The following is a 15,764-nucleotide window of genomic DNA, read 5'->3' as shown; positions in this document are numbered from 1 at the left end:
CTTTTATACAATTGTCACTTTTTCCACTTTAAATTCCTTTTTCTAATAATATCAAGAAAATTCCTGAAATTTTTCATTATTCTCAATTTCAAAGATGTAATAATTTCGAAATAGTATTGCACATGCGAAAGAAAAAGAAGGAGAAGTAAGTCTAATAAATTAACAATTAGGTTTAAGATAGATAAGTAAGTAAATCGATCGAGGAGATTATCATTTCAAACCGTGAAATACTTGAAATGAAACATTTATAAAAGACTTGGACATTAAATATTTGATAACGCAGCGAGTACGTTTAGCGTTCAGAGGACGTTTTCTGCTTCAAACTCTTTATATTATATGTCTGTGCAATCTATACAGCTTACGAAATGCTTCATGGAAATTGGAAGCTATTCTTTTTGTCACGTTTTCTTCTCGTTTCTTGTATAAAAGACAACATTATGGTCCGAGATTACTTTATGTATAAAGGCATATTCAGTGTCGTAGGACTTTCCTGTGAGAATCTCGAAAGTGCGTAAAAATATCTGAATAAAACATACACATATGTATATAATTACAAGCGAAGTTTCTTTCTTACATAATAGACAACGTAAAATTTGCGAAGACATTCAATGATGTCTTTATACTCGCCTCGATGTGGAATCTCGAATCCGTCGTTGGATCATCGGTTTTCAGGGAACTTTTACAGAATAATTATCGCAATTTAGGCGTCTACGTGGACGCGCGATGTGATTTTCACAATTACACCATGTTATATTCCGAGGTAAAGACATTCCTTTTTAACAAAGAATTTTAAGTATTACAGAGATTATATATTAATTATCGAGAATGTATAGAAGTAAGAAAATAATGTCATATAATATAAGAGTAAGAAAATAATATGTATCAAGATGCGTGATAGGAGAAGGAAAGAGCAAGCAAGGGTCACGAAAGATAACAAAACTGTGAATGTTGAAGCAGCAATCACGCGCGAAGTTCTTGATATTAACTTTTTTTTAAATTTGTCAGGCTACAAAATATCTTATGTACGACGAAACGCATAAATGGCTGATTTTGGGAAGAAATTTAAACGACACCGTCAGTCTATTGAATGACAATGCTTTCGGTATAGTGACCGACGTTACGATTGCCATACCGTCTCTCACCGGTTTCGATTTGTACGACGTATATAATCCTTGCAAATCACGCGGTGGCTCTTTAAACGTAACTGCTTTGGGTTACTGGACTGAAAAATCAGGCGTGGCTATCAAATTGAAGCAGTCAAAGTATGAGAGACGATCTAATTTGCACGGTATGAAACTTAAAGTGGGAATTTTAGTAAGTAATCGAGATTGCTCAACGGCATGAATACGCACACATTTGACACAAAGTATAATTTATTGTCAATCTTTACTTTTTGTAGCTGCCACAAACATTCTACAACATGTCGTCTGAGGATATTATGTTGAATCCAGATATGAAAGCGAAATACGGTCGATCTCAATTTCTGTACACAATCTTGCGACACATGGCTGATCTCTTCAACTTCACGTAAGATTCGACGAAGATTTTTCAAGCACTTTTCGAGCACCTTCTTTTATGCATATTTTTTTTTAGTATGGAAATTGTGGAAGTAAATCCAAAAAAACAGCAGGACAATTCGGCGCCTATGTTCGTTGCTTTTCAGAGAAAAATAGTGGATATCTCGGCCAGTCCAATTGTGATGAAAACGGAAAAATTACGAAAAGGAGATATTATCGGTCCAATTTGGCCGATGCGGTGCGTATAATTTCATAATATACGATTAATTATATATTGTACAAATCATTTCATCTGCTTATTTTAATACTTTTCCATACATAGATCGTGTTTTTTATTTCGCTCGATATCCTCGACGAACATGAAGACAGAGCAGTTTTTGCGACCGTTAAACATTAAGGTATGGTATGTAATAATCTGTACAATGATAATTGCCATGTCGGTTCTGGTAATATTAATTAGACAGGAAGGCATTCAGAGTTTAACAGAAGGTTACAGCATTTCTATTCTTCTTACCATAGGCGCTGTTTCCCAGCAAGGTACTTATCAATCTCTTCAAACGCTTATATTAAATATATTAATTATTGCTTCTTAAGTTAAATAATATATGGAAAACAAAGAGCTTAGATTAAACTTATTCGTAGGCTCTGTATTTGTTCCGGTACGTTATGCGGGTCGCATAGCCTTCATACACATCATGCTCTTCAGTGTGTTGATTATGAATTACTATTCGGCGAGCGTCGTGTCAGACCGATTGAAGAACATAGGCCAGAAAATGAATGATTCATTGATTAGTCTGGCAGATAGTAATTTGAAAGTGGCGGCCGAATCTACACCGTATATTCGTTCTTTTTTACAGGTAAACACTTTTATGTGTGATAAATTGTTGTATATACATAGTTCAAGTAATGAAATTTTATAGAAAAAGCTTACAATAATCGAGCTTATTCTTTTATTCAAAATATATCTTTCTATATAATAGCCGTCTAAATCTTATATTTTGTTTTGTCTTTTTGCACCATCGGAAGTCTCCGGAGAAAGAGATACGATACTTTAATGCAAAAAGATGGGACAGATTACCGGAATCCAAGAAATATTTACCACTGGCGGAAGGTCTGAATCGCGTGGCTGAAGGCAATTTGGCCTATCATACGTCGATCGATTCAGCATATCCGTACATAGAACGGTATTTCTATCCGCGGATGATATGCGAGTTGACGGAGGTTCATCTCTTTCGCGCGGTCCTCGCTCTTTGGGGCAGATATAGGAGCCCATTCACTCCGCTATTGAGAATCGGGTAGAAGAATATTATAATCCGTTCTTATTATCACAATTAAAAATGATTTCTAAAATCTAATATATATATATATATATATATATATATATATATATTTTACTTATGTTATTCCACTTTCTGATGACATCATTAACTAGATACTGAGATGATGACACTGCAGTGTGTTTAAATATATATTATTATATCTTTACATAATGATTAGAGATTACTATATTTTATTAATATACATATATTATTATTATAGCTTGGCTAAAATGTATGATATGGGCATACGTAAGCGACAGTTAAAATACTGGTCGGCAAGAAAACCGTTCTGTCCAAGGAATATCCTCGTCGCCGAACCACTATCGATCCCTGAAGCTACACCTATTTTTGTATTTCTCAGCATTTCCACTGTGCTATCTCTCGTAATCTGCATAATGGAGAACTTGATTCACTGGATGCAATCCAAGCGGTAATGAGCAGATTTAGAATGAAGATTTAAAAAGAGAGAATAACAAATTTCAAATTTTCTATTTGTTATCTTTTTGTTTTATTTTATTCTATGATATCTGTTCTATCTCTTTATTTTATTCTATTTTTTTATTCTGTTTCTTTTTCCAAGCATTTACTTATATATTCCTTGCACATTCTTAGAGAACGTGCTCCAGAATACCAATAAATGCATTTATTTATTGATCTATTTTTTACAGATTATTTATTTCTACATTACAATCCGTACAGAGGAATCTACATTTCCCGACGTTGATGAAGTATATACATATTGTTCGGAATAGAATATTCTCGCGTGAATAAGCTAATAATCTACTAATTTTTATTATACATATCTATTTTGAAATTATTAGATTTTATCACAATAGTTTGTGTGTTTATGCACGTCCATTGGATATACGCGTAAATAATTAATCACATGCGATTTATTGTTCAATGTGTAGTCTGACAGTTCCTAATAATAGTCTCCATTTCTCTTGATAGAATTTGATATCATTGCGGCGAAATGTAAATAAACGATAAGACATATGACTTCGACATCATACATTCAATATTATATTAATGCTGAAAAATTCAGAGCGCAAGCTTTGCAGCTGATCCATGCGAAATTAATTGAGTTATATTTCGGTTTCCGTTAGTTACTTCTTTCATTCGTATTCGTATTAGCAAACGTGACGTTGCTTAAAATCCCAACAAATTGCTTTTAACTTTTTCGCACAATAACATTTGTGTGATCTCTGAAAAAATAAATCACAGTGAAATGTATGCAATACTCTTTCTTACTTTGCTTCGATTTATTTCTATCGCTAATGCAGGGGACAGTGATTTTGTTCGCGACTATTTTTTGCACAAGGCAGTGCGAAATGTCGTTAGATTCTCTTGTGGAGATATCACGAGTATGTCCGATGTATTCGTTAAAAATATCAAATCAAATTTTCTCGAGAGAAACTGAAAAAAAATTATAGATATTTTTTAAAGAATATATCTGTCTGTCTCTTTTCTTTTCTGTTTCCTTTTTATCGTAGGTGATTTTCATTTCATAAAATCGTTGAGTAGGACCGGTATATTTACGATCGTCAGAGAACACGATAAAAATCTCAACATGCGACGATTTTTGAACACCGAGACTTGGGGCTTAGGGATCGTCGTGGATTTGCGTTGTAACAACGAAAGTGCCGTGGCCATCTTCGCCGAGGTAAAAGAATTTAGAAAAATCGATAAATAATTTTCTAATATAAAAAAGAAGAAAAAAGGAAGAATAAATATTTTACATTTTTTAGACTTCTAGGTATCGCATGTACGACTATTCGTATCATTGGTTGGTCTTAGGATCGAAGCTAAATGATAGCGTGCCGCTCTTGAATGATAATGCTTACAGCATAATCACCGATTTCGTTCTCGCCATAACAAACGGTAATAATTATGATCTGTATGATGTTTATAATCATTGCAAATATCGTGGTGGTACGTTGAATGTGACAAGACTAGGCTTGTGGCAACGAGATACTGGTCTTACCATTATTCTCACTCAACCATTGATCCATAGAAGGGCCAACATGCATGGAATGACGTTGAAGATATCAGGCGTGGTTCGTATCATCGAATATATATGTGGTAACAAAAGAAAGAGATTTAATTACGCAATATAAATTTCTATAATTATCATATACCACATAGATACAATATAGGCCAAAGAATATGCGATTGGAGGATTATATGCACGATATTAGTACGAGATCCTTGGACAGTATGCATAAATTCACGTACGCGATGATATCTCATACCGCTGATCTTTTTAATTTCAGGTATTTCTTTTAAAATAGATTTTTATTTTGTATTATCGCTGATCAAATTATTCTAAAAAGCTCTTTTTTCAAGCGTACATGCTTCGGAGATAATTTATTGGGACCGTCACAGCGTTCATGGCTTAATATTCGAAATATTACACTCGAATTACATCGATTTCGCTAGTAATCCTAGGATTATGGTATCCGAGAGATTGGAGTATGCCACCCTCATCGGCGCAGCGTGGCCGATTCGGTATCAAGGCTTTTAAGTTAGGTTTTAATTTGATATCTTTAATATGATTAATAAATAATAGACTTTTGTCCTACCTACAGACCCTGTTTCATGCTATTGTCCTCTACATCAAATAAGATTAAGCTCGAGATCTTCCTGAAACCGCTTGCCGACAATACTTGGTATTTGTGGGCTACATTTATAATAATTTTTATATTTATAATGAAAATAATAATAAAACGTGAGGAAGACAACAAACAAGAGAAATATTCGAGCGCTATGGTTCTTACTGTCGGCATTCTCGCTCAACAAGGTATAAAATAATGAATGCAAAGATGATAACAAAAATATCGTTTTGTCAATTTAACAATAACATCTCTTGCACAGGTGCAAATTTCTTTCCTAACCACATCCCAGGTCGTATCGCTCTGCTGCAGATCATTATCTTCAATTGGGTTATGTATAATTATTACTCGGCCAGTATAGTATCGGCTCGTTTGAGCGAACCGCTCGACATGATGGAGGATTCTGTGACGGTTCTCGCAGATAGTAATCTGAGAATCGCCGCGGAGGCCGTGCCATATCTGAACTATTTTTTATACGTACGCATATTTTCAGATAAGTTGAAATCATATGGAAACATTGAGTTCTCCAGAAACGCATGCTCGCACGTCATCCGATATATTGAAACTTTCAGAAACTGAACTGGGAATCTGATTACTTCAGAAAAAAACGCTGGGATCCATTGCCCGAATCGAAGCGATACTTGCCGATAGAGGAGGGCATGAAGCAGGTCAGTCAAGGTATCCTGGCCTATCACACGGATCCCAACACGGCGTATCCTTATGTCGAAAGGATGTTCGAGCCGACCAAGATCTGCGAATTGACGGAGATTCATTTATTCAAGCAATCCGTTATGGGTATGTACGCTAGTCGCAATGGTCAATTCACCGAGATAGCGAAAATCGGGTAAGCTCTTATTTTTTTTTCTCTCTCTCTCAATGAAAGCTCGTAGCAGAAAATTGAAAAATTTTCTTGCAGGTTGTATAAGATGTTCAACACCGGTTTACGCGATCGTCAGATAAAATATTGGTCAAGCAGGAAACCTCAATGCCAGGTCGATACGTTGTCTACGAGAAGCATAACTATACAAGAGACAGCTCCGGCTTTGATTCTGTTAGCTTTTGGTATATTCGTCGGAAGCGTCATATGCATCGTCGAGAATCTCATTTATTATCGATTCACAAGGTAAACTAAACACTTACCTCTTTTTGTGTGTCGGGAAAGTTAGGTACTACAGCGTAATTATATTCGCACAGGGAGAAAATGTTGAGTGGATCGATGATGAGCAACGAGGCGGAGAAGATAGCCAGTACGAGCAAACACAATTTGCTCGAGTAAAATTATCTCGCCTTGAGAAGCAAAATATTTACAAGTCGATCGTATATTATAATTGATTCATTCATTAGTGTCTCGTTATCGTAGACTTATTTCACAGGAAGAAAAGGAGAAAGAGATAGATAGATAGCATATGCTACAAATGTACTTTTCCAGTCATTGTAATATTTTGCTCTAATAAAGTAGATTCGCTTTGCATCGCAGATAATAGTTCCCGAGAAAATTTTCTATAAATATTTTTGTAGAAAATAATCGGATAATAGGTAAAAAGACAGACAAATCGATTGTAACAGATTCGACTTGAGTTCGGGGTAATTGATAGGAAACAGGGACAAAAAATAAAAGAAATTCTGAAACCGGAGAGAAACTACGGAATGTGTGCTGCATACAGAGTGTCTCGGTGATAACAGAAAATTGTTAACATATTAATCGTCACATATAAATCGTTTATGTGCGATATTCTCTTGCAAAACTCAAAAGTTATTAATTAAAGAAGTTTTTGTTAAACAAATATTGATTTTAAGTCAAAGAACCTGATGGTAAAATGAATGATGAAGACAGTGAGACACCCTATGTACATGGTTAGTATCGAAGTAGCCGCTGTGATTATGCTGTCATGTCAATTGTCGTGTGCGAGTTATGGATGATTTCGAATTCCGTAAATCGTTTCTACTGTGTCTCGAATGTATTATCTTGAGTTCGAAATTATTCCGGCGTTCTATATAGAATGAAGATGAAACAAAGCGGTTACAGCATTGTCGTAGCAATCTCGTAGTCTACAAGTATGCATCTGTTGGGTATTTTTCTCTGGCAAGCATTTATTATTGTCGCGTACGCGCAAACCAGTCTTATTATTCGAGATTATTTCGTCTACAAAAAGGTAACCAGAATCGTAGGATTCTCCTGCGGAGATGTAGCTGGTGAGTAGACAAGCCTTCTCTCTCTCTTTCTCGCATTCTTTTAAATAATTTTCTTTACAGATGATTTTCTTACAATGAAATTGCTAACCGACGCCGGGATGTCCACGGCGATTAAACCAGCTGGTTTCCAAGTCAATGTTTTGAGATACCTCGATACCACACGCACCTTAGGCGTTTTTCTGGACATGCGATGTTCAAATCAAAATATCAGCGGCATTTTCGACGATGTAAGAATTTTAATTTTAATTTTTATTTTATTGAAAAAAAATTATTCAAAAATAAATAAAGGATAAAATCTAAATATTTAGGCTTCAGCCTATCGCATGTTCGATTATTCGTACAACTGGCTGATTCTGGGGAGCAACCTGAGCCACAGTTTGCAGAGCTTGAATGATAGCGTCTTCAGCATCGTCACGGATTTCGTGATCTTATTACCGGATTCTAAGTCCGGTTATATTCTTTACGACGTGTACAATCACTGCAAAATGCGCGGCGGAATACTCAACGTCACGCAACTCGGTACTTGGCGAGAGAACGACGGATTTGCCATCATTTTGAATGACTCAAAGATTAGCAGACGACGAGATTTCCACGGATTGCGCGCTAAATCGGCCGGTATCGTAAGTGTCAAATTTAAATTATGAAAAGTGTATAATTTGTTTATTATATAAAAACAATACGTATATATTCATATAGGTATTGCATAAACCAGAGCACATGAGGTTGGTAGATTACTTGGAAGGCGAAGGTCTCGAGGTCATGGACAACTGGCCAAAATTCGGATACACCCTCCTCTCGCACGTCTCCGATATGTTTAACTTCACGTAATCAAGATTCTGATAACGCCTAAAAATATTATCACATATTCTCCCACATTGTATGTATCATCAATCGCTTAACGAACATTTTCACGCGTAGCATGGATCTCATCGAGATCAATCGTTGGGAGAAGAACGATACCAACGGTCCCCTGATAGGCATGCTGAAGAGGGATGGCGCCGATTTGGGTTACTATCCGTCCATTCTGACGATTAACAGATATAAAGATGCGCGTGTCATCTTTCCGCAATGGCCCACGCGGTAAACTGTATCTAATAGAGAGAAAATATAATTGAACAGAAAGAAATAAAAAATATAATAAATGCGTAAAGATGATATATATGAGTCTCTCAAAAGCCACTTTATTTTGTTAATTTCTTAATTTTAATACGAAAGCGCATACATGTGTAACTAGTACTTTGATACTAAAATTAAAAAATTTAATTAAAAATAAAATTGATTATTATGGCTTTCTAGAGAGAAAACTACTATATCTCTCAATATCTAGATATAACATATATTATATACTTTTTGTTCATAAAATATTTAATATGACATCCATAAGGTTTATAATTTTTCATTTAGTACTTGCTTCATGTTTCGTACCATACCAGCAATGAAGATGAAACCCTGGGTAATATTGAAGCCATTCGCAGCGGACACGTGGTGCATGATCGTCGTGTTCGTCGTGATTACCGTTTTTATTCTATCTTTTATACTGAAATTGGAACACGCTAGTGATTATGGCTACAGCATCTCCACGTTGATCACTATCGCCGCATTATGCCAACAAGGTACATACGATTTTACACACAATACAATAGCAGAAATACATATTGGTCTCTTTCGTTATTCATTATATGTATCACTAGGTTTCCCTTCGCTCAGCGACCAATCGGCCAGTCGAATCGCTTTGATTCAGATTACGGTCTTCGGCTTATTGGTGTTCAATTATTATTCGGCGGCAATAGTGTCGGCTAGATTAAACGAACCTCTCCATAAAATGAACGACTCGCTTTATTCGTTGGCGCATAGCAAGATGCAGCTTGCGGCTGAGAAAAACATTTTTTTCGACTTTCTATTACGGGTAAAAAAGGACGCCTCGTTATAGCAATTTTTTTAATTTTTAAACTTAATCAAAACTTCAGTGACTTTTTATATATTGAATCTTTTATTTTATATATAGAACCAAAGATCGGACGTTCAATACTTTAAGAATTTCTGGAATGATATACCGGAATCAAAGAGATTTATCCCGATTGAGGAAGGGGTGGAAGGAATAAAAAAAGGAGGCTTCGCTTATCATGCAGATCCAGACGATATTTATCCGTCCATTGAACAAGCGTTCGACAAGCAGATGATTTGTCAACTCACAGAAGTTCATTTATTACAACCCTCCGAGTTGGGTCTGTGGTCCAATATTAAAAGTCATTTTCACGAAATCAGCAAAATAGCGTAAGTATATCCCTATAATATATTAGAATTTAAATAATTTTCATATTTTTCAAGATGAGGGATAAATATCCCAGATTGAAATATCTGATGTTACATGGATTGATATCGTCAGATTATTGAAGATATCCACCTCGGGACTTCGGCGACGAGAGATACGCCGCCGATCGGCCAGAAGACCTTATTGTCCCAGCGATGAAATCTTCGTCTCCAGTGTGACTATCTATGAAGCGGCGCCAATCTTGTTTCTTCTGCTTTTCGGAATGTTAATTTCACTGATTATATTTGGGATCGAGCAGCTTATTTTTCATATGATGCATTCAAAACAAGCACTTGATATTAATATCCATAAGAAAAAGAAGACAAAGATACAACAAGAAGACAAGGATAAAACACTTCCTAAGAATAGTACATTGATTGTTCCAAAAGAAAATCTTCTTCACAAGAATCTAATTTCTAAAGATTCTAAGAAGCGATAAAGTATGTAAAAATTTAGACAGAAAATTTAACAGAATTCTCAATTTCATGGAAATTGTTTATCATTACGTACCTACATAAGTATACGTAGCAATGAATATGTTTAAATAAAATACAAATATTTTCTCACGATCTCTTCTTTTCCTCAATTTTCCTTCAATTCCCAATATACAATACATATGTAGAATCTAATGAACATATTAAATACAAAGTGCATGTGGATTTTTTATCCAAATACTATTAATGCACCACTTTTTGTGCATGTATAAAAAAAAAATATATAAATACGTTAATTTACACATGATAATTTCGAAAAAAAATGTGATAAAAAAAGGAATACTTCGTTATGTTTTATTATAAAAAAGATGAGTTAAAAGTTATTTTTTCTTTTTGGATTTCTTATCAACAGCAACTGGTGCTGTTCCAGTGAGATCCATTAAACGTTGTTTCAGTTTCAATAATATCTCCACTTGTGGTTTCCATACGCTTCCGTCTTCCTTGGCCTTTAATTCTCGCACAAGATTGCCCTAAAGTTGCATACGTAATGTAATATAAATCGAGTGCATGATTATCGTAAGAAAAAAAGTCCTATTTTTTTTACGACATCCAATACCTGTTTTGCAATAGCCATTTCTAATGCTTCCACATCTGTTAGAGCATCTCCATTTTGTTCTGGCACGTGCGTCGGTTCAGCTTTTTTATTTTTCGCGGGTAACTTTTTTTCAGGTGCGTTTACGTTATTTACGTTGAGATCATTAAGTTTTTTCTTTAAGTCCAACAAGATTTCTACTTGAGGTTGCCAAATGTTCTTATCGTGTTTCACTTTCAGTTCTCTTACTAAATTACCCTAGAAAATACAAAAGTTATAAGAAAATAATTTTCAGAAAGAAAAGAAATAAACAGAAAGAAAAGATTTACTAACTTGCTTCGCAATAGCAGCTTCTAAGAATGCAACACTTTCATTGGAAGTTTTATTTGCAGACATTTCATTATTAGTTTCTTGTTGTCCAGCATATTTCTTGCGTAACATTTCTACTTTTTGATCCTCAATCTTAATGAATAATGGACTAGGTTTACCGATTTTATGCCAAGTAGGTAACATGTTTGTTATAGTTTCAGGAATATAGCCATAACTTTTGTTACTCAAACCTAATTGAGATCTCAATTGTTTTGCTGTAGAGGGCATAAAGGGAGCCAAAAGAGCGGATAGAAGGCAGGCTAAATTACAGCAAATTGCAACAACAGTTCCGGCCCTTTTCCTATTGGTTTTCAATAAAAATATTTTTCAATTTAAGAACAAATATTCATATTCAAAAACAAAAAATAATAGTTAAAACTCATGATATTACTTGTCATTGTCGGTCCCCTTAACTTTTGTCCATGGTTGTTGGAATTGCATGTATTGATTGCCGTGTTTTGAAATCGCCAATATGTATTTCAAACCGTCTCTCAACTTAGCTTGCTCCATTGAGTTTATGTAACATGACAATTCGCGTTGTGCCAACGCCAATACAGTCCAATCAGCTTCTTCCGACTGTTCTATCGGTGGTACCGTAGAGTTGAAGAACTTTTCAGAAAATACCAGAGCCCTATAACAAGTTTTTGAGATTGTTAATAAGGTTTTCAAAATATTAATTATTGTTACAGTACAAAGAAATAAGATAATTACAAACCTATTGACAAAATTGCCAAGATTATTCAATAATTCGCTATTGTTTTTCATGGCTAAATCTACCCAATTAAAATTGGAATCTTGAGTTTCTGGCCTAATGTACGCTAAATAAAATCGCCATACGTCCGCTGGAATGCCGGTATCTCTGGCATCAGTTCCAAATACGCCAATACCTCTAGATTTGGAGAATTTCTTATCCTCATAATTTAGGTATTCTGAAACGAAATAAATATTAAACTGGTATAAAAATAACATAAAATTAATAGAAGTAAACAATAAAAAAGATACAAAGGAAAAAGGTAAAATGGATAAGTTCGAAAAATATAATTAAGAAAAAAAATAGAAAAAGATACATAGAGACATAAAGTTAATAAAGCACATCCGACAAATGTGTATTCTTTAGAGATATCGTACCAGTTGCCATTAAATACTTGATCAACATATAATTTTGATTGGCCGCTAGCAAATAAGCAGGAAACATTATCGAGTGGAATGGAACGTTATCCTTTGCCATAAATTGGCACAAATCGACTTTCATATCCTGAGGAGGTTGCCACCATTTCTTATATTCTTTGGTATACCTCTTTGTAATACTGATATATCCGAAAGGGGCGTCAAACCAGACGTAAAACACTTTATTTTCGAACCCTTCTACTGGGACTGGTATACCCCATTTCAAATCCCTGGTTATACAACGTGACTTAAGACCGTCGCGTAACCATGCTTTCGTAACCATTCTCGCGACGTTGGACCATCCTTTTTCCACAGTAGTGACATATTCTTTCAATTTCTCTTCTACCTGCAACATACAAGAAAGACATATTTGTAACATATATTCTGTATTTGCCAGAAATGCCATCAGTGAAGCGATTACGATATTATAAACTTACTTTGGGTAAATTCAAGAAAAATTGTACGGAGTTTTTAATGACAGGTTTAGCGTTACACATCTTACATCGAGGATTTATTAACTCGACTGCATTCACAAGATGACCGCAACCATCGCATTGATCACCACGCGCATCCTCATATTTGCATCCGGGACACGTGCCCTCCACAAATCTGTCGGCAAGAAACCGATCGCAAGATTCGCAATGTAGCTGTTCCACAGTGTCAGTCAATATATAACCTTGTGATGTGATTCTCAGGAAAAATGCTTGAACAATTCTGAAAAAATACAAGAGATAATGAAAGAGATAAACAAAAAAAAAAAATTTTTTAAATAATACTGATATTACTCTTACTCTGTCTGCTCGGGTATAGTAGTACGACCAAAGTAATCGAATCCGATACCAAACCAACGATAAATATCGTTATGTATGTCAAAAAATTTATCGCAAATAGCTTGAGGAGTTGTTTTCTCTTGCACAGCTTTCGCTTCAGTAGCAGTACCATATTCATCGGTTCCACTAAAATTAAATTATTTCAATTAATTATATAGATGTATATTATTATTTTTGTTTTTATCTTAGAAATGATAATTACCTTATATAAAGGGTATTGTAATTTCTTTGCCTGCAATATCTGTGCAAATCAAGAAAATAATAATTGCATTAGTGTTACAAATTATGATATATTTATAGGTACTTATGTATACTTGTATACAAACCTTGCAAAGATATCGGCTGAAAGAACACAACCGATAATGTTTCCCAAATGTGGAACATTATTGACATATGGAAGAGCTGATGTTATCAATACATTTCTCTCACCTTTTTTAGGCAATCTAAAAGAAAAAATATAATTATTTTTAAATAATTCTTAATTTTGAATTTCATAAATTCATGTATATTGTGCATAAATATATAAAATCTTACATGGGATACAACTTACATGGGATATGAACTTTCTTTGACTTCTGGATATTGTCCATTAGTCCAGCTATTTTCTATATTACGAAGTTCTTCTTGACTAATAGTTTCCATCTCTTTTTCCTTAGTTGGGCTAGTCTAAAGTTATTTAGATATATATATATATATATATATATAAAATCATTTAAATATATATGACTAACTTCAAATTTTTTCTGTGTTTTAAGTTTATTATTTATAAATAGAATTATTTACATCAGAATCTCAAATACAAAAAAGAAAATAAATTTGTTTTTAAAACTAAATAATACTTCATATATAAAATGTCAAATACTTACATCATTTGGTACTGACTCGCAAAGTTGTGAACTACTTGAGGTTGCATTAACAGGAAACCAAGAGGTGGCTTCAATACTTGCAATAGCCCTTGGACCTCTTTCCAAGTTAAATTCTTTAATAGATTCCTGCATATTCATAATAAATTAATTACATATCAAATTTATGTTTATAAAATAATAATTGTATAGTACAATGACTGTTTATACCTGAATGACTGGCTGCTTTTCAATATTAACTAACCAGTTATTGACATTTGGCAAATCCTTGGAAATATCATCTTTCATAGTTGCAAGTAATATGGTACTCCAAAGACTTACCCAAATAGAAATATCTGCTGGTGATAAATTACTACATTTCTGTAAAAAGAGATAAAAAAATAAGATAAATAGAAAAATAAAAGATATAAAATATTTTTAAATAAAACAATAAAATACTTTTTCTCTCATGTAATTTCATACCTCGATTAAGTACTGTTTATCTTTTAATTCACTATTGAGATCTTTTAATAAAGACCATAAGTCTGATTTCTGTGAAATTTTAAAAGTCCTCGTATTTGTATGACTTAATATAGTTGGCTGTAAAAATAAAAAATAAAAATATATCAAATTTTAATACATTTTTAATGTTTAAAAAGAAAAAAACTTGTTTTAATATATTTATAAAATTATACCTGTAATTGAGAAATTTCCCATTCCAACCATCTATTATTGAGGACTTCCAATTCTTTAGGTACAGGCAATAGAAAACGCAGTGCTGAAGAGACACTGAATAAGGATAATCCCGAGGGTATGGTTAGCGTTGGTAAACGGCCCAGAGTGGCATCTATACATAATGCAATACATGCAATTGTTGCATAAAAAAATTATGGAGTTATTAACGACATGCATGTTACGTGTATGAATTGTAAATATTAAAACGAAGAAAATAAATCTAATATCTCTCTTGATTCGCTCTCTAAAATTTTATTTAATTACAAGTTAATTATAAGCTCGAACAGGAAGAGGTTAATGGACTTACCGCCAGGCTTTACGATTTTAACAGTAAAAGTCTTCTGCGCCAATTTAGCCGCGATAATCAATTTTAACGCGTTCGGATTGTTCTCATTCGTCGAAATGATCATTGTTACCACTAAATTAATAAATAAGTCAATAAATAAGGAAATATGCTAGCGCACAACCGCAAGACATGTGAGCGACAGGAAGTATGTCGGTTCGTCATAGACTTAACTTAAAGCCTAGTTTCCACAAATTCGTTGGATTGCATCAGATAGTATGGTCATAGCAATATAGAACAAAAGTGAAAAATTTCTTCATCCTGATTGGTTAATTTCAACAGCTTTAAATTAGGACAAAAAAATTTTTCACTTAAGAGAAAAAATTACACGATCGATACCTAAATAGACTTAGAAATAGAAAGTCGAGTAATGTAAAACTGCATGCATTTCAATATATATTTGTATATCATATCAAATGAAAATGCAAGTTTAAAAAGATGTTTACATCTCTTATAAAGTTTGTTGTGATATAAATTAGTACATTTTACATAAAGTAAAA

General features: G+C 33.9%; 3 protein-coding genes across 3 annotated transcripts; 2 read left to right on the top strand and 1 right to left on the bottom strand.

Annotated features, from left to right (window-relative positions):
- The first annotated feature begins 790 nt into the window (after nucleotides 1-790).
- On the top strand, nucleotides 791-6,770 carry LOC140664490 (uncharacterized). The gene is made up of 18 exons (XM_072889632.1): nucleotides 791-1,314; nucleotides 1,400-1,527; nucleotides 1,594-1,755; nucleotides 1,840-2,054; nucleotides 2,160-2,374; nucleotides 2,544-2,812; nucleotides 3,057-3,266; nucleotides 3,505-3,604; nucleotides 3,990-4,200; nucleotides 4,330-4,499; nucleotides 4,585-4,893; nucleotides 4,982-5,109; nucleotides 5,183-5,344; nucleotides 5,425-5,636; nucleotides 5,711-5,925; nucleotides 6,021-6,292; nucleotides 6,365-6,571; nucleotides 6,643-6,770. Exons 1-18 carry the CDS (start codon nucleotides 1,021-1,023, stop codon nucleotides 6,722-6,724), a joined length of 3,561 nt encoding a protein of 1,186 aa, XP_072745733.1. The 5' UTR covers nucleotides 791-1,020; the 3' UTR covers nucleotides 6,725-6,770.
- On the top strand, nucleotides 6,728-10,515 carry LOC140664590 (ionotropic receptor 75a). Its single transcript, XM_072889811.1, has 9 exons — nucleotides 6,728-7,641; nucleotides 7,702-7,868; nucleotides 7,950-8,261; nucleotides 8,338-8,465; nucleotides 8,560-8,721; nucleotides 9,046-9,254; nucleotides 9,333-9,547; nucleotides 9,647-9,915; nucleotides 10,028-10,515. Exons 1-9 carry the CDS (start codon nucleotides 7,506-7,508, stop codon nucleotides 10,389-10,391), a joined length of 1,962 nt encoding a protein of 653 aa, XP_072745912.1. The 5' UTR covers nucleotides 6,728-7,505; the 3' UTR covers nucleotides 10,392-10,515.
- Nucleotides 10,516-10,522: 7 nt separating this feature from the next.
- On the bottom strand, nucleotides 10,523-15,448 carry Metrs (methionyl-tRNA synthetase 1). Its single transcript, XM_072889797.1, has 16 exons — nucleotides 15,229-15,448; nucleotides 14,882-15,033; nucleotides 14,670-14,786; nucleotides 14,418-14,567; nucleotides 14,211-14,336; nucleotides 13,895-14,010; nucleotides 13,671-13,787; nucleotides 13,547-13,585; nucleotides 13,306-13,470; nucleotides 12,952-13,228; nucleotides 12,476-12,860; nucleotides 12,063-12,276; nucleotides 11,739-11,978; nucleotides 11,312-11,648; nucleotides 11,003-11,236; nucleotides 10,523-10,916 (listed from the first exon to the last, which is right to left on the bottom strand). Exons 1-16 carry the CDS (start codon nucleotides 15,329-15,331, stop codon nucleotides 10,767-10,769), a joined length of 2,922 nt encoding a protein of 973 aa, XP_072745898.1. The 5' UTR covers nucleotides 15,332-15,448; the 3' UTR covers nucleotides 10,523-10,766.
- Nucleotides 15,449-15,764: the final 316 nt, after the last annotated feature.

This window comes from Anoplolepis gracilipes, chromosome 4 (genome assembly GCF_047496725.1).
Source record: "Anoplolepis gracilipes chromosome 4, ASM4749672v1, whole genome shotgun sequence".
Lineage (NCBI taxonomy): Eukaryota > Metazoa > Arthropoda > Insecta > Hymenoptera > Formicidae > Anoplolepis > Anoplolepis gracilipes.
Note: the sequence above shows the minus strand (reverse complement) of the source record. Positions and strands in the feature narration are given on the sequence as shown.